The 23354-nt window shown below is 40.1% G+C and overlaps 1 protein-coding gene across 1 annotated transcript in view; it reads left to right on the top strand.

Moving 5' to 3' along the window:
- Rlf (RLF zinc finger) overlaps window positions 1-23354 on the top strand; it is a 69714-nt gene that overhangs the window by 30857 nt on the left and 15503 nt on the right. Inside the window, exons 4-6 of the mRNA XM_059254895.1 lie at window positions 1869-2001; window positions 8412-8614; window positions 20450-20586. Of these exons, the coding sequence (XP_059110878.1) occupies window positions 1869-2001; window positions 8412-8614; window positions 20450-20586 (473 nt within the window). The remainder of the gene's footprint in view (window positions 1-1868; window positions 2002-8411; window positions 8615-20449; window positions 20587-23354) is intronic.

Here is a 23354-nt window from a genome sequence, read left to right as displayed (position 1 = left end):
TGTTTTTTGTTTTTTTTTTCTTTTTTTTTTTTCCATGATGTTGAGTTGTTTTTTGAGAGAGCATCTGTATGTTATCTAGAATGGACTGGAACTCACTTTGTAGCCCAGGCTGGCCTTGAACACACAGTACACAATGCTCCTTTGTTGGCCATGCAGCTTGTTGGGTTAGTTTTTATTATGAGAATGAGGCTTATTCTGCATGTTGATCTTCCTCTTTAATAACCACATGGGATACTTCTTTGCATGTGATCCTGCACTATTTGACTAAATATCTATTTGTTTTAATGGTATGAAACTTAAATTACTTATGACATTTCAGATTTGCAGATTTCAAGGTATGACATTTGTACTTTTAAAAAAATCTGCTGGCAGGATGGCTCAGTGGGTAAGGGTGCTTGTTTCTACCAGGCCTGGCAGTGTGAGGTCAAGCTTTAGAATGCACTTGTAAGGAGATAATGAGCTGCCATACTGACTGTCTTGTGGACCTCATCCCTTCAATAAAAGAATTTTTTTTTTAATTAGAAGAAACATAAGTTTCAGTTTTTAAAATACATTTACTATAATTAATTAATCAAATACCTAATGGCAACAAAAGTTGCTCTGAGTGAAGAATATTCTGAGTTTAACAGATGAAAAAGTAAACTAGTCAATGTACCAGTCGGTCCCTGGCCTTGGCTCTAGTTCTTTTGGAGGCTGAGGATCATTTAAGTCCACAAGTCCTGGTGAACAGTGACAACGTATCAGCTTTGGAGAGATGGAAGGGGAGGAGAAAGTATTCAGATCATTTACATTTCAGTTGCTGTTTATCACAATGGTGATAATGTTTTCTGCCAGTGTGTTGTGGTAGACATTGTAGGTCCAGTGACCTAACAGGAAATTCTGAAATTTTCACTTAGATTCCTTGTCTTCACTACAAAGTATCTGTCCTGTGTTAAGGAGAAAGAAGTCTGAAGATCTGTCAGGCTGTCAAAGGGAAATTGCTGTGTTAAATAATGCTAAAATGATATTAAATAAATACAAATTAAATATTGGTATTAGTAAACGATTATTGGAAGGTGTCGTCACACACACACACACACACACACACACACACACACACACACACACACGCACTTTTTTCTGAGATAAGTTTTTTTGGTTTTTGTTTGTTTGGTTGGTTTTTTGTTTGTTTGGTTGGTTTTTGTTTTTCAAGATAGTTTCTCTGAGTAGTTTGATGCCTGTCCTGGATCTCGCTCTATAGACCAGGCTGGGCTCGAACTCAGTGAGTACACCTGCCTCTGTGAGTTTGGGATTAAAGGCGTGAGCCGCCGCCGCCTGGCCAGAGATAAGGTTTTATGTAGCCCAGGCTGGCCTTGAACTCTTGATCTTCCTGCCTTTTACTGATTCCTGGATATGTGCCACTTTCCCCTTACCTAGCTTGGACATCATTTTTTTTCTTTATGAATAATGAACAGGCCTTTAAAATGAAAGCTGTATCAGTAGTCTTAAAAAAATTAAATCTGCTACTGCCAACATTATTAGGTCTGGCCATCTTAATTACTAGGACATTTCAGATTCAAGTATAAATTGATTGTCATAATTTTACATGAGGGAAATTCATGAAAACATTTTAAAGATGCCCACCTTTAATCTCAGCACTTGGGAGGCAGAGCCAGGCGGATCTCTGTGAGTTCGAGGCCAGCCTGGTCTACAGAGTGAGATCCAGGACAAGCACCAAAACTACACAGAGAAACCCTGTCTTGAAAGTCACTGTAGAAAAACACAAGCTGCCCCCACTCAAGTCCTTTTCAGTTATTGATACTTAACTAGATTGAGAAGGCAAAGCTTTGTTCTTAGCTTCTCTTTTAAATATGTTGCTTTTGTTTTAGGAGTCACATGATGCATTGTTGGAATTTGGGAATAATAATCTACAAATACTGGTTCATGTTACAAAAGAAGGCGTGTGGAAAAACCCTGTTCTTCTTAAAATTCTCTCTCAACAGCCAGTAGAAACAGAGGAAGGTAAGTCTTAAAATTTCATTGACCTTTTTTGAGACAGGATTTCTCTGTGTAGCTCTGGCTGTCCTGAAACTCACTTTATAGACCAGACTGGCTTGATCTCACAAAAATTGGCCTGTCTCTACTTTCCTGAGTTCTGGGATTAAAGGGGTGCACCACCACCGCCCAGCTAACTTTTTTTTTAATAAGTAGGAGTACATTTTAATTATAGCATAGTAAATACATAAACTAGAAACATGATTTATCATTATCAAGATTCACGTACTTCCTAATTTTATTTAGTGTACTTTTTATGAAACTGTCAGTGTGGTAAGTCAGTTTATATCAGCATCACCACAGAGTAATGCATTCCATCACAGAATTTCTATGCTACATTGTCACTAAATGGAAAGACATTGATTTGTTTGTTTGTTTTTTAAGATTTATTTTTATTTTATGTGTATGAACATTTTGCATGCATGTGTACCACATCCATGCCTGGTGCCCCACAGAGGCCTCAAGAAGGTGTGTGGGATTCCCCCTGAAACTGGAGTTACTGATAGTTATAAGCCACTGTGTGGGTGCTAGGAATTGAACCTGGGTCCTCAGGAAGAGCTGACATGCTCTTAACTACTGAGTCATTTCTCCAGCCTAGCTGTAGAAATTTTAGACTCTATTATAATATCTATCTCTTCCCCCCCCCCACCAACCTTGGATTTTTTTTAAATGTATATGATTGTTTTACCTACATATATGTGTGCACCACATGTGTGCTTGGTGCCTGCTGAAATGAGAGGAGGGCTTTGGATACTCCTGGAACTAGAGTCGTGAGTGATTGTGAACCACCATGTGGGTGCTAGGAATCTAACCCAGGTCCTCTGCAAGAGCAACAAGTGCTTTTAAATGCCGAGTCACCTCTCCAGCCCCTTCATTATAATCTTATAAACTTACAGGGTCTCACTGTGTAACCCTGGCTGACCTGGAACTTCTAGTGTAAACCAACCTAGCCTTGTACTCAGAGTCCTGGAATTAAGCTTTGTTTTGAATTCAAAAGGCCTATAAGCACTTTGTTTGCTGCCCAAGTATAATGACCATATTTCAAATCCTGGAACCCATATAAAGGTGGAAGGAGAGAAGAACCAACTTGACAAAGTTGTCCTCTAACTTCCTCATGGACACCCACACATCCACATCCACACCCAGCATTCACGTGCTAGTAAATCTGTAAAGTATGTGTAGAATGGTTTCTAACTGAAGCCTGTGAGTGCCAGTTAGTCTTGTGACTAGGTTGACTAATAAAAACCTCTTGCAAGGGTCTCCTGTCTTCCCTGTCTGCCATCCCTGCGCTATTTCTCTTGTCATTGTTGACTTAGTCGGTTTGGGGTTTTATCTGTTTGTTTTTGTTTTTTGAGTCAGGCTCTCTCTGGTTCAGTTTGTCCAAGAGCAGCTACTGTTCTTAGCCATTGAGTCATCTCTCCAGCCCAAGGCCTTGGGTTTTTGATCAACCTCCGAAGTGTTCAGATTACAAGCCTGTAGCACATTGCCTAGCTGAAAGCTTTTATTTTGTTTTTTAAAGGTTCGGGCTTTTTCCTTTAAATTACATATATGAGGGTGTGGCTATGTGGCTGTGTGCATGTAAGTACAGTGCCCAAGGAGACCAGAGTCTTGGATTCACCTGGAGACAGAGTTCCACACAGTTGTGAACTAACTGTCTGGGAATTGGACCTGAGTCCTCTGGAAGACCAGTATATGCTCTGAACCATTGAGCTACCTCTTCAACCTTAAGAACTCCTTTTCAATAAAACCTTCAATGTGATTCTTTTCAGATGATAAAGTATAGGGAAGTAAAGTGTCATGTAACTTAAGTTTTGCTCCCCAGCACCAGTGGCTAGGGAGCAACCCAAGGCCTTGCCCATAATCTACCACTTAAGCTACATGCCCAGCCACACCTTTCATTTTTTTATTTTTTTACGTATTAATTTATTTGTGTATATTGTGTACCACAGCATGTGAGAGTCCAGAGGATAACTTTAGTAAGTATTGAAACACATGGATTCACACGATCCTCATTTTATTCGTCATTGCTAGGCATGAACCAAGTATCTTAAACATACAATGCTTTGCTGTTGAGCTGCCTTTCCAGCTCCTGGATTTCCTTTCAACAAATAACATGTATTGACAAGTAAATTTACTGAGAAATATAGATACTACTTTTTAAGAAAGGGAAAGAAGCTAGGCATGGTGGGGCACACTAACCCCTAGCATTAAAAGGCAGAGGCAGGTGGATTAACCTTTAGCCTAGAGACAGGCAGGATCTGTTCCTGAGCTGGAAGGACAGCAGTGCTGGCTAGCCAGCAGAGCGAGCTCTGGAGATCTGCCTGTCTCCAAACCTCAGTGGTGGGGTTAGTAGCATATGCCCACCTTTTATGTGAATTCTGGTATCACACTCAAGTCCTCATGCCTTCAGAGCAAGTGCTTTTATCCAGTGAGCATCTCTCCAGCCCTCGAAATTATATCTTTTATGACTTATTTTTTTCTGTGTATTGTTTTTTTTGCATGTATGTCTGTATGAGGGCATCAGATCACCTGGAACTGGAGTTATAGACAGTTGTGAACTTCCATGTGGGTCCTGGGAATTGAACCTGGGACCTCTGGAAGAGCATGTAGTTCTCTTAACTGGGGAGCCAGTTCTTCAGTCCCCTGAAATGATTTTTAAACGCAAGAGGGAGGATCTGTAGATAGAGCTCAGTGATAGAACTGCTTACCTAGCAAACTTGAAGCCATGGGTTCAGCCTCCACCCACCCACCCAAGAAAAAGTTACAGTAATTGTCATGTATTGAGTAGATTAGTTTTTTCTCCTATAAATAACAGCAGTGGTACTTAGAGGGCCTGCTCTGTCTTGAGTATTGTATTAGTGTGTTCATATCTCATCTGTAAGCAATGAGAGCTCACACATGCCCAAGACCATGTAGTTAAAATTGTAGAGGTAGATTCAGATATCTGTGACTTAAAAAGTATCTGACTGAGGGTTGATAATGCTTATGTTGTTGTGTCCATGGTGCTTAGTTCTATAGAGAATACAGAAGTTAACAGAACATTGTATTTGATCACAAATTGGTAGCAGAAGATCACAAACGATATCAGAGATGAATAATAATGAGCATTTATTTCATGCTTGGTTAGGCTGCATTTTATTTGTACCACTCCTATTTCATGTATGATTCTGGGATCTCCTCAAGGTGAATAAATTTTTACTAACATTTTATAGATGAAAAGTTTGGACTTCAGAGTGGTCAGTGAATTTGTGTCAGAGTCAGGCTGAACCTCAGATGTGATTTTGAATCTACAGTCTAACTACCTTTACATTACAATCCCTTGTTCTTGGTTTATAGGGAAATCTTAGTGTGGTAAGAGGTGGAAAGTACTGTGTAAACCTAGCAGTGCTGTGGCCTTAAAGGTAACATTCCTGTTTTCAATGTGTTACCTTCTGTAGGATTCATAAGCTGCTCATGGTCTTGGAAGCTGATAGCGCAGGGTCTGATGTTAGGCAGATGAGGATGAGAGGGAGACGGGAATAATGAGAAGAGTTTAAAGAACCACACAATCAGGACAGGAACTCAGTGGTTCCCCGAGGAAAGGAGTAGCAAGCAAGAACATTACATAGTTTTGTTTTGTGTTTTGAATAATTGACATAACATTACTGAAAATAATAAAAATCTGTTGATAAGGGGAACTATGATTATATATTGTGGATTTTAATGATTGTGACTCTAAAATGGAAAAGATGAAGGTAAATGTGATATTTTTCCTCGATGACTTTTGACTTTGGCTCCATTTTATAGAATTTCTAACCAAAAGCATCGACTAAAATCCAAGCTCTAAAGCCTACTAAATCTAAAGTCTCTAGAGTTGAACTCTGAAGTAGTTTAATGTGGGTACAACTTCTGAGAATCGTTTGGCAGTATGGGCCAGAGTTATTGGACAAAGCCTCTCACATGGTAATTCTACTTCTAGGACTTTGGTTTGTTTTTGTTTTGTTTTGTTTTTGTCTTCTTAATAGTCTCATTGGTGGAATGACCCATGTACATCCTTGTGAACTGCATCATTATTGATGACTGCTAAAGGTCAGAAACCACTTGTAAATGATCAGTTAGGGAATCGCTGAGGTGAGTTATAGTGCATCCACATAGTGAGGTTCTATTTGGTTGGCAATAATAAGGCAACTCTAAGGGATGACGGTAGGATGAGCCAGATCATGTACTTAGTTGATCAAGAAAGGGATCGTTTCTGGAAGGGGACAGAAAAAGTGGAAAAGAATTGTTTCTCTGGGAGGGAAACTAGAGCACTGATGTCAAAATAAGAGCTTTGTTTCTTTCTTTCTTTCTTTCTTTCTTTCTTTCTTTCTTTCTTTCTTTCTTTCTTTCTTTCTTTCTTTCTTTCTTTTTTAATATATCTTGCAGTCTGGAGAGATGGCTCAGTGGTTGAGAGCACTTGTTGCTCTCAAAGAGGACTTAGGTTTGCTTCCCAGCACATACATGGTGGTTCACAACTCTCTGTAACTTCCAGATACACACATGGTACACATTTAAATGCATAAATTTGAAAAAAAATATATATAAATATAAAAGAATCTTGTAGCAGGCATGGTAGTGCACGCCTTTAATCCCAGCACCCCTGAGACAGAGACAGGTGCATCTCTGAGTACAAGGCCGGCTAAGTCTACATAGCAAGCTCTTGAGCCAGCCAGAGCTGCATAGTGAAGCCCTGTCTCAAAAAAGAAACAAAAGGCTTTGCCCTGTAGTGCATGCAGGTTGTCCTGGAAGTGTTAGTCTGTATTCGGCTCCCATGCTAGGATTACAGGCATACACTGCCATGCCTATCTTGGACAATCATTTTAGCTGTGTGTGTATATACACATTGTGCATACACATGTAGATAGTGAGTTACCTTATTTTTAAAAAAGGTAATTTAGCCGGGCGGTGGTGGCTCACGCCTTTAATCCCAGCACTCGGGAGGCAGAGGCAGGCGGATCTCTGTGAGTTCGAGGCCAGCCTGGTCTCCAAAGTGAGTTCCAGGAAAGGCGCAAAGCTACACAGAGAAACCCTGTCTCGAAAAACAAAAAAAACAAAACAAAACAAATAAAAAAGGTAATTTAAAAACCAGGGGGACTACAACAGAGGGGGTTTTGTTAGAAAAAAATTAAAGAAATGGTGGCACTTTTAATCTCAACAAAGGCAAGTAGATCTCTGAGGCAAAGATTGATGTATATAGAGTGTTCTAGGCTAGCCAGGGATATACAGTAAGACTGTATCAAACTTTTTTCTAAAGAGTCCCATCTCTAGACATATTGAATCACAATCTACATTTAAATAAGCTCCCTGGGTGTCTTAGAAAGCATTTTGAAGTCTGAGAAACAGTGTCTTAGATTAACACCTAAAGCAGTCTCGTAGCTTACTTGAGTGCTGCATTTCAACCTGTTCTTTAGGGAACGCTGAGTAATGTCACAGACTTGTTGAGCAGCTTTGCAAAGTTGAAGTCTTGGCTGAGCACTGTAAGTTAGTGCTCTGAGTAGCATTTTCCAAAGTGTGTACTAAACCAGGAATATATATTTTACAAGGGACTAATATTCATAAAAGGGTTCTCTGGTCAAATCAGTTTGGGAAACGTTGGACACGTGAACAGTTTTATTCATTGCAGGACTGTTCAGAGATTTGACCAAGGAATCCTTTTTTTTTCTAGGACTATCTCTCAGGTCTTTTGGTCGGTGGAACACACTTTGAGAAATGCCTGGTTTAGAGGAAACAGCACCACTGGCTTTGGAATCCTTGGCAAGTTACCTAACTTCTCTGAATGTTAATTTTTCTAACCTTAATCTGTGGACATTACTTGCCTTGGTGGTGGTGTGAAGAATAAATGAGAGGTATATGAGACCATTTAGCTTAAAACCTGGTACCTCATACTCATTCAGTTAATATTATGTAGGTCACTTGTTGCATTTTCTTGAATTTATTTACATTTATGGTTGATTTCACTGTTCTTTACTGGACTTATCAGAAAGTGAGGGGGGAGATGATTAAATAACTTTGAAATGTTGACAGTTTCATTAAAAAGTTTGTTAGAATACAATTAACTAATGGAAATTGTTAGCTTTATTTTCCTCTTGCCTCTCTGTTAGAAGAGTCTAGAGACTAGAATAAGCACTCATTCATAGTAACTCTGGGTTTATTAACAAGCAAACTGGAGGTGTGGAGACAGGCAGAAGAATCAGGAATCAAAGGTCATCCTCAGCTGTATTGTGAGCTTGAGGCCGCCTGAGCTTCAACAGACTGTCTCGGAAGAAAAAAGGCGAAAACAGCAAAAGAGAGATGACAGTGTCATCACCACTCTGGCCTGTGGTATATTATCATACTATTGCATTTCTCCTTTTTTCTAGTTAACAAATTGATTGCACAAGAAGGACCTTCCTTTCTACAAATGCGAATCAAACATTTGTTGAAATCTAACTGCATCCCCCAAGCTACTGCTTTATCAAAACTGTGTGCAGAGTCTAAAGAACTTTCACAGGTGTCATGTTTTCAGCAAGCCTATGTCACATGTTTATGTTCCATGCTTCCCAGCGAAGAGGCTATTCAGGAGGTGAGTACATTAGGTAACTATTCAGTCTTGCTGCAGATGTGATGTGTTAGTACAGAGAAGCTGCATCATTTGTCTCCTCTGATCAGAATGAAAGTCAGGGTTCATCTTTTAGGCTATGGAAAATGGTTCTTGAACTGTATTTTTACCTTGTCGTCAGATTAACTGTGAAGTTAGTCACAGGTTTGGTGCTTTTCTAAAGCAGGTAATTAGGAATGTACAAATGATATTTACATGTGTTTGAGTAATGGTCTACTGAAATCTCAGATGTGAAAGGAACTGTTCTTTTTACAGTACTAACTTTACTGAGCTTGGGGAATTAAATAAATAATAGATCAAGAAATAATCCAAGGAGAGTGGGTCTTAACTTTAACATAGTTAATACTTTGTGTGTTTACCTCCATAACACACAAATGCAGGGTTCTAAGCTCCATGAATGTGCTTTAATGATAATTAACTGGTCAAACTGGATACTGTGGAGCATACATAATGTTAATAAAATGGTTGAGCCTTTAAAAACTGTTTTACTGATTGCATCATTTTTTTAAATGAAATCTGAATCATTTTCATGAGAAAATTTATGATTAGTTCTCTCCAAATTTTTAATAAATCATGCAGAAAAAATTAGGAATGCTTAGGCTTTGCTTCATCATCTGCCTCTAATCTCTGCTGTCGTTTCAAATCTGATCCATGAATTCTTCTTTTATTTCTACACTGAAGCATCTTTCTTTGTTTATAATTGTGTATGTGTACATACACACCAGTGTACATGTATGATGTATTTTTGTGAGCATGCATGCCATGACACTCATGTGGATGCCAGAGGACAAGTTTTGGCATTAATTCTCTACTTCACCTGGCTTCCAGGGAGCTGAGATCACCAGAGTTGTGTGGCAAGTGCCTTTCCCCTGCTGAGCCAGCTGCCAACCCTGCCCTAAAGTTCTTAGTAAATGTACTCATAGGGCTGGAGAGGTGGCTCAGAGGTTAAGAGCATTGGCTGCTCTCTTCTGGAGGTCCTGAGTTCAATTCCCAGCAACCACAGGTTGGCTCACAACCATCTGTAATGGAATCTGATGTCCTCTGCTGGCATAAAGTTGTCCATGCAGATAGCACACTCATATACATAAATAAGTAAAACTTAAAAAAAAATGGAGGCGTCTCAGAGATCGAGTTATCTAGTAGTTCCTAGATTTTAAAATTTTACCTCTGTCCTGCTCTTTTTGCTTCATTCTCTTTCCTGTATGGACTTTACTAGCACCAACCTGGGTGCTTTGTTCCTGTGACTTTTCCATCCTGCCTCATCTCCATCATATACTCCTCTCCGTACTCTGCTTTTTGGTAGTCAGTTACTGTTTTATGGTGTGTACTTCTCGTGTCCTTTGTTCTTGTTCTTGTTAATTGTGTCTGTTTGATAGACCACCTTCAGTCTTTACCTACTCGGTTATATTCATCTGCATCCACGGGACCAGCCAGTCCACTACCACCCTGCCATCTTAGGAAATCTCCCTCTGAAGCCTGTTGTTGGGGAGCTTCTTCTGTTGGTCTGTAGAAACTGAGATACTTGGAAGGGATTTTCTGTAAGCTCCTTCCTGAATGTCTGTTCACCTCCCTGACTATGAATACGGACCTCTTTAGTTGATCGAGATAGACAGTACCTCTTCTTCAGGCTAACATCTTCACCTGTGTACTGGATCTCATCCACTATTTGCCATCCTGGTAGATAACCCGATAGTCCTTCTCTATTCTATTAGAAATCCTTAGCACCTACTTCCTCTTACAGTGACAATCTAATTTCTTGCCTGGCCTAATCAATCATTCAGTGTGAATTCACTGTGGAATGTCTTTCTCCTCTTAGGATATTCATATTCGTTCTTATTCTTTTCTCTCCACCCCCAACCTGCCTGACTGAGTCTCATGTAGCCTGGGTTGTCCTTGAACTCCTGGTCCTCCTGCCTCCACCACTGGAGTGCTAGGATCACAGGTGTGCTCCACCAAACCCACTTTTATTCAGTACTGATGGAGATTGAACACAAGGCTTCATATGTGCTGGGCAAACGCTCTCCCAACTGAGGGAGCTCTATCCCTAGTACCACTTTCCCCCTTTGCATTGGACTTGGGACTCTCCTGCTACCACATCTGGTTATGACTTTTTCATTTCCTTTTTGGAAACAGGATCTCTCTGTGTAGCCCCTGCTGACCTGGAATTCAACAAAGATTGACCTGCCTCTGCCTCCCCAGTACTAGGATTAAAGTTGGGGCTACCACTCCCAGCTGCGACTATGAGAGTCTAATATGACATTTGACTCCCAGCCAGTCTCATCACTGAATGAATCGGTGTTGACTTTTTTGAGTTTTTTCTTACCAATCTGTCTCCTTGACTTTTACTCCCGAGTTTTTCCACTTGTCTTCTTAAGTTCCCAAACACTTTGGCTTCCTAACTCTTCAGTGGTTGTTCCTACTCAGTTTGACTGTGCTTTCCCTTGGCTAAACACTGCAGTACCCCAACTGTGATCCAAATCCCAAATGTCTTTTCTCTAAACCTAGTGCCTCATTACCGTTTCAGCTTATATAACTAGTATCTCAGACCTAACATGCTGATGACTAAGTTTCTGATATTACTGTGAGTACTTTGATTGCCTGTATGACTTTGTGACCTTTAGTTTGGTTTGAGTTTGGAGACAGGGCTTTACTGTTGCCCAGCCTGGTCTTAGAGCTCATTGTAACCTGTCCTGGCCACCAATTCACAACACTCTGGCCTCCACACCCTAGTGATGGGATTGCAGGGCGTGCTACCATAACTTGTCTTGAGCTTGCCTTTAAATGAAATCAGAAAAGGGAGAGCATATAGCTCGGTGTTAAGTATTTGCCTAGTATTGAGCAAGGCCTCAGGACTGATCCTCAGTACAGCTAGAAATAAATCAAGGAGTGAAGTCAGTTCCTTTCAACTATGTTATTTTTATTGGAGGTAGAAAGACTTAGTGAATACATAGCTCTTTGTAGGCGAGGCATACTATATACTTTATCACATTTTACATCTCTGACAAAGCTCCTTTTTGTTGATAAGGAAAGGTTTCAATTAAGAAATATGTTGGGGGGTTGGGGATTTAGCTCAGTGCTAGAGAGCTTGCCTAGCAAGCACAAGGCCCTGGGTTCGATCCTCAGCTCCAAAAAAAAAAAAAAAGTAATAAATATGTTGGATACTATAAAACTAAACTAGTTAATAATGCTGGAGTTCAAACCGAGTCAGTAGTACTATATTTATTAAAATGTAAGGTGGTGTGAATGAGGGTGTAGTTCAACTCAAAGCATGTTCATCTAGCATGAAGTGCTTGGTTCAGTACTCAGTACCACATAAACCAGCCATAGTGGTGCATACCTGTAATCCTATCACTAGGGTGAGGCTGAGGCAGAAAGATAATAGTAATAATAACAACAATAATATATTATCTTTGTTGATATGTATCTGATAGTTCATTTCAGATAATATGTGGGGAATTGGAGATGCAAGGATGAATACCAGCAACCTCTGAACTGTCGTGTCATGTGTAGTTTCACTCATGGCCTCTGCATTTTAGTCTCTTCAGAAGTAGCCAGAAAAATTCCTGTAGTATTTGGGTAAGGCAATTTTCTGTTCAAAACCATCCAGTAATTTTCCATTTTTCTCATAATAAATCCAGAAGCCTTCTTTCTATTTGATGGCCAATGTCTATTTTTCTGTCTTGCACAACTTAATGCTCACTGCTCTTTAGCTACCTTGTCTCTGCAGTTTCAGAGCAAGCTAAGTGTCTTCTTGCCTTAGAGCTTTGTGCTTGCAAGTCACCCTGCATGGTTTACCTTCTTGTCCCATATTACCATACCAAAGAGGCCTTCATCACAGTCCCATGTAAAGTAACGCCCTAGAGACTGCTTAGATGGCATTTGCCTCTCCACTGACATTTCATCTTTGGATCTCATGTGGTGGAAGGAGAGAACCAACTCCTAAAAGTTGTCTTCTGACCTCGACATGTGTTCCAGGCTGCACACACACACACACCCCAAATAAATTACAAAGAAATTTTAAATAAATCAATGCCCCATATTCCTTCTTCTGCTCTATTTTCAGTAAACGACTGCTATAATGCAGTGCTCTAAACCAGCTTCTCTCTGTTTGAATCCTGGACCAGTGTCTGAGTCAGTAGCTATCTGAAGTGGCTAAACCATCCTGTGGCTCAGATCTTATCCCCCTGTTGGGAGAAGCTTGTCAGCCTCATTGTTGAAATTTAAGGTACTTCCTACCAGATTGACTCTCAGAGCCTGTCCTACTATCCTGACTCCCGTCGACCTTTCTACTGACTTCCTAGTTGTTTTTTGTTTTAAGCATTTACATGCTCTTTATCCTGGGATGTTTCTTAGCAGTATCCCAGTGGGAACGGTGTAACCTGTAACTTTAAAATTTCATAATCACTTGTATTTGGGAAGATTGTCTGGTGTGTAGTATGTGAATAGTGACAATGTTGGTCATCTTTGTTTTGATATATGGTTCTAGGCAGTGTCCCAGATATCCTGCAAAGATGAAACAGGTATTTGGTGATGTGGACACCTGAATATAGTTTTCTAAAATGGAGATTGACTCAATGACTCTTTACATGTTTTAATTGGTTGGGCATTGTGGTCATAAAGAAATCAGAGGCCTAACTATTTCAACCATCTGTCTTTTCATACTTCCCACTGCAACTTTAAAAATAATTACAGGAAGCATTTGCTGAACAACATTTGACCATCCTAAGTGATGTGTTGTATGGGCCTTTTTTCCCCACATAATCTTTAAAATGTTTTTAAAAGATTTATTTTTATTTATTTATTTATTTGTGTGTGTGTGAGAGAGAGAGAGAGAGAGAGAGAGAGAGAGAGAGAGAGAGAGAGAGAGAGAGAATGTGTGTGTGTGTGCGTGTGTATGTGTGTACGTATACGTTTGAGCATGGCCAGGCAATCTAGCCTAATTGGTGAGTTCCCAAGCCATTAGAGACCCAGACTTAAAAGAGGTGTCATGCTCATGAGGATAACATCCAAAGTTGTCCTCCGGCCTGTACATGCACACACATGCACACATTTCAAAGAGAATCAATTCTTGACACACCATAGACACTACAAATATAGACTCTATAATAAGAATTCTTTGGATCTAATATGCAGTACTATTGAGAAGGCAAGATACTATGCATTCCTATAATTGGCCTAAAGATTTCCAGTTCAAGGCCTACTTGGGCTATATAGCAAGAAATTGTCTTCAGGTAGAGGAAAGGGGAGCATTGTATACATAGAGATGTTTTGCCTCATCTGAGTTCGTCTAAATTTTTAAAAACATGCATTTGTGTATTGGTTTGTTTACAGTATTGGGTGAGTTCAGGCACTGACCTGATATCAACTGCAGTATTTTGTGTTCAGGAAACAAAATTGCCAGGCAGTGGTGGTGGACGCCTTTAATCCCAGCACTCGGGAGGCAGAGCCAGGCGGATCTCTGAGTTCGAGGCCAGCCTGGGCTATAGAGTGAGATCCAGGACAGGCACCAAAACTACACAAAGAAACCCTGTCTCGAAAAACCAAAAAAGAAAGAAACATAAAATTAAGAAACAGGCATTAATCTCGGTATTTGAGACTTGTAAAAGAATTTAGAAGCAGCAATAAAAAGACTAACTTTGGATTTGATTCCTCCTCATCCTATAACAACTTTTCTTTAACCTTGATCATAATTTAAGCCTACTTTGATTCTAGCATTGTATTGGGCACTGGCAAATACAGAAGTTTCTATAGCATTGTTTGCCAGAAACAGTTATAAAGAAAAATGCTAAATAATATTAGGCTACTGCTGTGTTCAGTACAAGAGTAGGTATGGAAACTATCTGTGTAAATGCCATTTAAAAACCCTTATAACGAAACTGGTGCCTGAGTTGGACCTTGAAGTAAGGGTAGATGAATGGATATCTGTGTTAAGGACAGCTAGCTGGTAGTAAGACATAGTAATTAACTTGTGCTTTCAGTAACTCACTAGAGAACACCTTGTGTGAGCCAAAGCATGTGTGTTAAGGTCTTGTGAGAAATAGGATCTGTTGGCTTGGGGAAAGGAAGTCTTCAGAAATTAATGGATTTGAGCTTAGATTGGATGAGGTTTAAACAAGCAGTATGGTGGCTATCGTGATATTTTAGGGACATTTAACTGAAAGAGTAGTGTATTAGGGTTAGGACAAGAGATTGTGAAAAACAACAGCACTCACTGACAGGGCAGAAATGGGAATAATATACAGATATGACTTCAAGACACTCAGAATAATAGTATGTGGTAGTTCACACCTATAATCCTAGCACTTTGGAGTTCGAGGCCAGTGTGGCCTTTATAAAGAGATAGATACCCTCCTTAGGCTAGGGGGAGGAAGGGGGAATAAAGTGTGAGGATATGAGTTCAATCCCCAGAACCCAGGGTTTTGTTTTTTTGTTTTTGTTTTTTTAAATGCTGGATTGTCTTAGGGTTTTTATTGCTGTAAAGAGAGACACCATGACTCTTAATAAGGAAAACATTTAATTGGGCTGGCTTACAGTTTTGGAGGTTTAGTCAATTATCATCATGGCAGGAAGCATGGTGGCACACAGGCAGATGGTGCTGGAGAAGGAGTCAAGAGTTCTACATCTGGATCAGCAGGAAGAGAGTGAGACCCTGGGCCTGGATTGAGCTTCTGAAGCCTCAAAGCCCACCCCCTGTGACACTTTCTCCAGCAAGGCCACATCTCCTAATAGTGCCACTCCCCATGGGAGCCATTTTCATTCAAACCACCACATAGATATTAGTGCACACTTATAATCCTTGCACTGGGGAAGTGGAGACAGGTGGGTCCTGGGATTGTCTGGCCAGCCAGGCTGGCCTACTTGGCAAGTTCCAGGCCAGGATAGAGCCAGTCTCAGAAAAAAGGTGATGCTTGAGGAATTACACTGAGGGATTGTTCTCTGACCTTCCATATGCCTGCATATACCCAAAAGAGGCACATAAAGCTTTGAGACTTGAGGATGGTGGCCATGTGCTTCTTCTCATTAAGATGCCAGAGGAGTGGAGGAGCGAGGAAGTCCGGGAAGACAGTCGGGGCTGTGGGTGGTTGTTTTAATGGTGCTGCAGTTGAACCTTGGACTGTGCACGTGTTCAAGATTTTATACTTAGCTGTCAGCTTTTATCTGTGATTTTTCCTGGTTTATTAATAACAAATTAAGAAGCTAAGTTATAACTCTGATAAGGTTATTTGCCCAGCACTGTCAATCAAACAACCAAGTAAGAAAACGGGATTTTTCCTGGAATTACTTAATTGGTTCCTTTTCTAGTTGCTGAGTTTGCAGGGAACTGCTGTGGGAAATGGGTTTGCTGCTGCTCTGCAATATATCTGGATTAGCAGACTGCTTGATGAAGGTATATGTCTGAAAAATACGTCATCAGGCATTTCATCCTTGTGCCAGCATTGTAGTGTAATTACACAATCTGGACAATATTAGCCTACTGCCTACATAGGCTATTTAACAGATGCTGTCATATATGCAGTCTAATTAAAACATTATATGGCATGTGACTGTACCTGTTTTGTTTGTTTACCTCAGGTAACATGGAACATTCTATGTAATCTAAGCTAGCTTCAAACTCTCCTGCTTCTCAGCCTCCCAAGTAGTGGAGTTACTATAGGCATGCACCAACACTTCCATCTCTATCTGGTTTTGAGTGTTTTTGACACACAGTCACTCTTAGCTCTTTCCTATCTCTAGCTGCTTTTGTGCTACAGTGGTGGGACAGTTATAACAGAAACTAATTGGTAAGGGCTGAAAGTATTTTCTGTCCCCTTTGCCAAAAAATGTTTATTGACTCTTAAAATACGAATATTTTTCAATCTGTTACCACCATCAGATGACAGTCTCCATGACTACAATTAGTCCTCTATATTCCACCAGTGATGAAATTGAAGCCAATATGGTAATGTCCCCAAAGCCCTACATGTATTATGCTAATGATAGAGTCTGAAGTCAGACTAAAAGGCAGTTCAGCTGGGTCCTTGGCTATCCTTCCACTATGTGATTTATGTCTGTTAGGTAGAGAGTGATGAGCAGTGTATCTCCCTGCCTCTCTTCAATGTTAAGAATTGAACGGGTTTCATACATACTAGGCAAATGTGTAGATAAGTAGTTTTAAGTACTTCTTGCAATGTGGATTAATTTGTTAAATTTATTAGGACAACATTTAGCACACAGAATTTTAAAAGAAGCACTGATTTCTATCTAGTGATGCTTTCTTTTGCAGTCAGCAATAGAATTATAAAGAGCCTTTCCTTTGGAAACTACTGATGACTTGCTCCATGTTCATTAATTGTTGTTTTTAATCAGCATATGTTCTAACATAGCATAGTTTTTACTCTATTACAGCTTTCAGAAGAAGAGTTAAATTAACCAGAGCAACAGCTGGGAATAAAAGTTCTTTATATGTTGGCACCTGTGGGTATCCTAGTAATGGGTGTGTGTAATGAGAAACCTCTGCTGGGGACCATTTTGCCAAACATACAATTAAGATTAATTGCCTGGGTCATGTGAAAGCCAGAATTCGTTGCCAGCACATAGTTAGACAAATTAGGAACTGGAAGATCTAAAAATCAGAATTCCTTGGAATCTGGAGTTTGAGGTTGAAACCATTTGTATAGAATTAAATGAGTTGTCTTTGGTACTAATTAAATGTTTCTCAGATTTTTTGTTTAAGTGTATGTGAGTGCTGTGCCTGCATGCATGTATGTGTACCACATGCATACCAGTGCCCGTGGAGGTCAGAAGGGAGTGTCATACTCTGGAATTGGAGTTACTGATGATTGTGAGCCGCCATGTAGGTGCTGGGAGTTGAATTTGGGTCTTCTGAAAGAGCAGCTCATGCTCTGAACTGCTGGTGTATCTCTCCAGCCTCTAATTAAAATGTATTAGGGTTACTCCCATTCATTCATTCATCCATTTATTTGTTTGTTTGCATGCGTGAGTGTGTGTGTGCACGCGCATCATATGCATTCGTATGCCTGGCATGTTATTCCATGGTACAAAATGTGGAGTTCAGAGGACAACTTGGGGAGCCCATTTCTCATCCCACCACATGTGTATGAATGGATTTTAATGAAAGTAACAAAGGTTAAGTCTATATGTCTTATGTGTTGGTTTTTTTTTTTTTTAATTATTAAAAGGGTAAATCTTTGCAAGGACAATGTTTTAAACATTAAATGCTTATATTATTTTAAAGAAACAGAAACACTATCAACAGAGGTCTTGGGCAAAGTAGTAGTCCAGTTCAGTGTTGATTTGTGAACTGCATATTTCCTGACTATTGTGGTTGGTAGGCACAGTAGCAGATACTTATTTCTTCTCTTGATGGAGACAAGAAAATATAAACAGGATCTAATTTACTCACCAGTCTAACTAACTCTGTTGGGAATTGACACAGTCACTAGTATAAATGATAAACAGCAAATACTTTAAACAGGACTCAGTGGGAATTCAGTTTGGGACTAGAAAAGTAAACAGGAACATAGAAATCCTGGGTATAGCTTTAGATTAAATATGAATTAAAATAAAAGCAGAACAAGGAGTTGTTAATGTCTATAAAATTTTATTTAATTTTTTTTGAGACAGAGTCTTAGCTATGTTACCCTGGCTGGCTTTAAAAGCTGTATAGATTGGACTGGCCTTGAACTCACAGAGAACCACCTGATGAGATTAATTGCTTGGCTTTAAAATTACAGTCTTAATATTTACATTTTTTCCATATAGTTGTATGGGGAAATGAGAAGTATAACTCAAGAAATATACTAAGATAGAAAGGCTGTGAAGAATTGAAGACTTAAATATTTAAATATTTTATTTGTAAAGTAGAGTTCTAAATAGTTTATAACCCAGGGCCTCATGGGATGCTAGGGGATTGAGCTACCGCAGGTCTGTGTCCTCAGACCTGAGCAGTTCTAAAGAGTCATTTTCCTAGGGCCTGGTCTGAGTCTGGACTCCACTTCTAGGTCCACTTCTATGGGTTAAGTGTTTATTTTGGTTGATATCTCATCGGATTGAAGGGTTCACTCCAGAGTCAAACATCATTTTTAAAATCCACCCAGGTGGCTCATGCAGGTAATCTCAGCATTTGGGAAGCTGAAGGATTAGGATTGCTATGAATTCCAATTAGCCTGGGCTACAGAACAGACCCTGCATCAAAAATAAATAAGCTTTAAAAAGAGGATTGTAAGCCGGGTGGTGGTGGTGCATGCCTTTAATCCCAGCACTCAGGAGGCAGAGCCAGGCGGATCTCTGTGAGTTCGAGGCCAGCCTGGGCTACCAGTGAGTTCCAGGAAAGGCGCAAAGCTACACAGAGAAACCCTGTCTCAAAAAACCAAAAAAAAGGAGAGAGAGTTGTAGAAACAACTGAATCAGTAAAGTGCTTGCCATACAAGAATGAAGACCACTTGATACCCAGAACCCATTTTTAAAAATAAACAAAACAAGTATAGTGGCATACTCTTGTGATCTCAGTTTGTTGGCCATGTGAGATTTAGGGGCAAAGTCTGAGCCTGAAGAGTTCTTGGAGCGGTGTGGCGATGCTCGCCTTTAAACCCAGCACTTTGTGATGCGGAGGCAGGTGGTTCTCTGTGAATTCAAGGCCAGCCTAGTCTGTTCTACATAGTTCCAAGCTAGCTAGAGCTACATAATGAGGCCCTGTCTCAAAAAACAAACATGAAAGTCGGGGAGTGGACTGGGGTTGGGGGAAGGAAGGAAGGAGAGAGGGGGAGAGAGGGGAGCGGCAGAGGAGAGGAGGGGAGAGGGAAATTGAAGGCAGGAATGAATAAGACTAGCCTTTTCAGAGGACCAGCAAGATAGCTCAGCCAGTAGAGGCACATGTATGCAGCCCTGACAACCTGTTGACCCTGGTGGAGGGAACCTGCTGCCAAGAGTTGTCCCCAAACTTCCACTTGAGTGACGATATATATACTTGGGTAGGTGTGGATGTGTGCGCGCACACAGAGTAAGTAAGTAAAATTTAAAAGAGGGAAAGATGATCTGGTTTCAGAACTCTAGGGAGTAAAAGTTTGCAATATTTGGGGAGATTTACTCACATAGAGAAAAAAGGAAGGACACTGAACAGGTCACCCCATGAGTGTCTTACCTGCCTTGGAGCCTAAATAGTTAGGAGTTCGTGAGGAAGAGAGGAGACAGGATACAGTGGTGTGCGTTAGTCGGGAGGATTTTGAGTTTGAGGTCTGCCTGGGACAGCCTAATGAGACCCTATTGCAAAAGACAGAGTGATGGGCAGTGCTCTTATTACTCCAGTCTGCTGCCCCTTGCAGTGTCCTCAGTGAACGTATTATTCCCACTAGAAATTGAGGGAGCGGGATGTAGCTCAGTTGTAGAGTGATGCTTGAGCATACTGAAGGCCCTGGGTTCACTGCCCAGCACTGGGGGATTTCGGGGAGAGGATGAAAATAACCAGCTGTTGTGCATAATTTGGCTCACTTCTATGGTAGCAGTGCTCACGAATACTTTAAGACTGTGGAATGTTTATGTCCATATTGATAAAGAACAGAGTGGAGCTTCCTTACAAATGCCCTCTTCCTCATCTTAGTCATTTGACCAACAAAGCATTCATTCTATACTGCTCAGACATCAGTCAGTGAAATAGTTACCATGCCTCTAACTCTTGCCTTGCCAGTTATCAAATTACCAAAGACAGAAAATATTACAGAAGAAGAGTTTCCCTTTTACCTAACAAATTCTACAGAAAAAGTCACCATTTTCTTTTTAACTTAGTTATCTCGTTTTTGATAGATTGCAAAGGTGGACTGCAAGGAAGTACTAGACATCATATGTAATCTGGAATCTGAGGGTCAGGATAACACAGCATTTGTTCTTTGTACGACTTACCTTACCCAGCAGCTCCAAACGGCCAGTGTGTATTGTTCTTGGTAAGTACACTTAGTTTGTATATACTCTGTTTGTTAGTGCATAGCGTAGCACTAGGGGTTTGTGTCAGATTTAAATCTTAGCATGTAAATAAAGTCTCGATTATTAATGAAGTTATTTAAATAAAAATGCCATTGGTTTAATGTAGTCGAGGAAAGGTAAGATGCTCATCTTGCTTGTTCTGTGACTCCCGTAGATGTCTTCTTCCTTGAAGACAACATTTTGTCAATATAGAACAGATAGGTATTAAATTATTTTCCCTTAACATTTATTAATGTCTTCTGGTGGTAACTCACTCTTATTTGGAAACCCATTAGCTAGGAGTCTAGCTAAAATTTGCTAGCCTGGTCTGGTCTACATAGTTCCAAGCCAGCCAGAGCTAGATAATGAGGCCCTGTCTCAAAAAAACAAGCATGAAAGTGGGGGAGTGGGTTAGGGTGGGGGAAGGAAGGAAGGAAGGAAGGAGAGGGAGTGCTGATTTGATTTACAACCTTGGTACCATGTTGCTGATATTTCATTATTTTTTATTTAATTCTGTTTATATCTTGTTTGCTTGTGATTGCTTAGTTATTAAAAAAATAGAAACAAATATATCCATAAACCCTTAATTCTAATTGTATTAGATCATTTAGACCAGAGGAATAAACTTGATAGGCAGGAAACCACAAAATTACATGGGTCTTGTCAGTGAACATCTGATTAGTGGTAAGAATATGGTATAACCTGGCTGGAAAGATGGCTCAGAGGTTAAGAGCACTGGCAGCTCTACCAGAGGTCCTGAGTTCAATTCCCAGCAACTACATGGTGGCTCACAACCATCTGTAATGAGATCTGGTGCCCTCTTCTGGCATGTAGGCATATATGCCGGCAGCAGAACATAAAGTAAATCTTTTTTTTTTTTTTTTTAAAGGGGGGGTGTTTAAAAAACCAAAACAAAACAGGAAGTATGGCATAACCATACAGCTTTTCTGTGGAGAAATGCTAGTTTTTATGAAATACAGCAATGCAGTTACACATAGTGAAAATTCTAAGTAAGTTTCAGCCTGAAGTACATAAATAATGGAGTAGAAAGGTTTACATTTTTGAACTTCAATTATCCAAATAATTGCTTCAATTCTCCACACACACATCACACCTCAGTAAATAAACAAATAAGTAGATAAATAAAATGCTACACAGGAACAGCTAAGAGAGGTGAGGTGCGAAGGAGGAAGTAGTGTGGATGAATTGACTGGCACAACATTGGTTAGGGAAGTATTGAGCAGTTCTGAACCCTAGCATGGCGGAACATTGTTTGTTTCTTAAATAAGAAAACCAAGGAAAAGCCTCCTGAGGACTTGGGCCTTGATTGATCTCCCTGGGGAGCTGCTCTGTCTGTTTGTAAAGTTGTCTTTTGGGCGGGAAACATTGTGACCAGTGTGTGCGTGGGTGGAGCCACTGACCAGGTCAGGCCTTTGGAGACGAAAAGATAGTCTTGGGTGTGGGTTTTTACTCTCTACTTTATTTGTTTACCGTTTATATAGAAGTGGTTGTATACTATAAATTATCTCACCCTGTTATTCATTATAATCTAAGACAGTAGAAACAGTGATTGAGAACCGTTAGGATTGCTTGGTCTCAAGATGAAGGTTCTATGGCACAAGCCCAAAGGTTTTACTCCCTGATCTAGTGTTTTTCTTCCGAGAGGAAAAAAAAAAGAGAAGAACAAATTTTGTTTTTGTTTTAAACCAGGGTCTCCTGTAGCCCAAGCTGACCTTGAATTCTTGGTTCTTCTGCTTCCACTTCCCAAGTGTTAAACCTAGGGCTTCACACATGGGAGACAAGCAGTCTCCTAGCTGAGCTCTATCCCCAGACATTGAACATAGACTAAGATGCAAATTGTAGTTTTCTGTCATTAAGTCAGAGTAGGTCTATGTCCTGTAAACAAAGGAGCTAGTGGGTAATGTCTTAATAATCATTGTAGGCGTTTTGCCAGGGAACAGAATAATAGACTGTATAAATAATACAAATTGTTAAATAGCAGTGAAGATGTTTTACCATTAAGTCGAGTAAAGTCGATTTTTTTTCCCCCACCAGGAATCTAGAGATTAGAAGTTTTAGCTTCAGCAAATAGATAATTAGACTTAGGAACAAACCTAAATTTTTTTGGTATCATTAAATTTATTTCATTTTCAGTAGTAAAAAAACATCTACTAGTTGCATCTAGACTTTTCTCTTCATAGCCCTCACTTTTTTGGAACTCATTGTGTAGTCCAGGCTGGCTTCAAACTCATAGAGAGCCTCCTGCCTCTGTCTCGGGACCCAAGTGTTGGAATTAAAGGCATTTGCCATCATGCCTGCCTATATCTAGACTTTGACTTCAAAAGTTAACAAAATCATATATAGAATATTATAGATTCTTTGGTGTGTGTGTGGGGGAGCGCAAAAGGTGAGGGAGGAGAGATGTTTCTATATGTGTAGCCACTGGCCGTGTCAGGCCTGTGGAGATGAGAAGACAATCTTGGGGGTAAGTTTTCATCTTCCACTTTGTCTGAGACAAGGTCTCTGTGTTGCTTGCTGTTGCATATGCCAGGCTGGCTGGCCTGGAAACATAGAGAAATTCTCCTGTCTCTTCCTGGCATCTTGGAACAGAAGCTCTAGGACTACAGACTCATACTCACTATGTCTCTCTTACGTGTGTTTTGGGAATTCTGACTCGGCTCCTCATGTTTGTATGACCAAGATTCTAAGTATTTTCAAAAAATAAACCCACACATTTATTGTGGGTTTT

Source organism: Peromyscus eremicus, chromosome 2 (assembly GCF_949786415.1).
Source record: "Peromyscus eremicus chromosome 2, PerEre_H2_v1, whole genome shotgun sequence".
Classification (NCBI taxonomy): Eukaryota; Metazoa; Chordata; class Mammalia; order Rodentia; family Cricetidae; genus Peromyscus; species Peromyscus eremicus.
The sequence above is the reverse complement of the archived record's forward strand: the minus strand, read 5'-3'. Positions and strand labels throughout refer to the sequence as shown.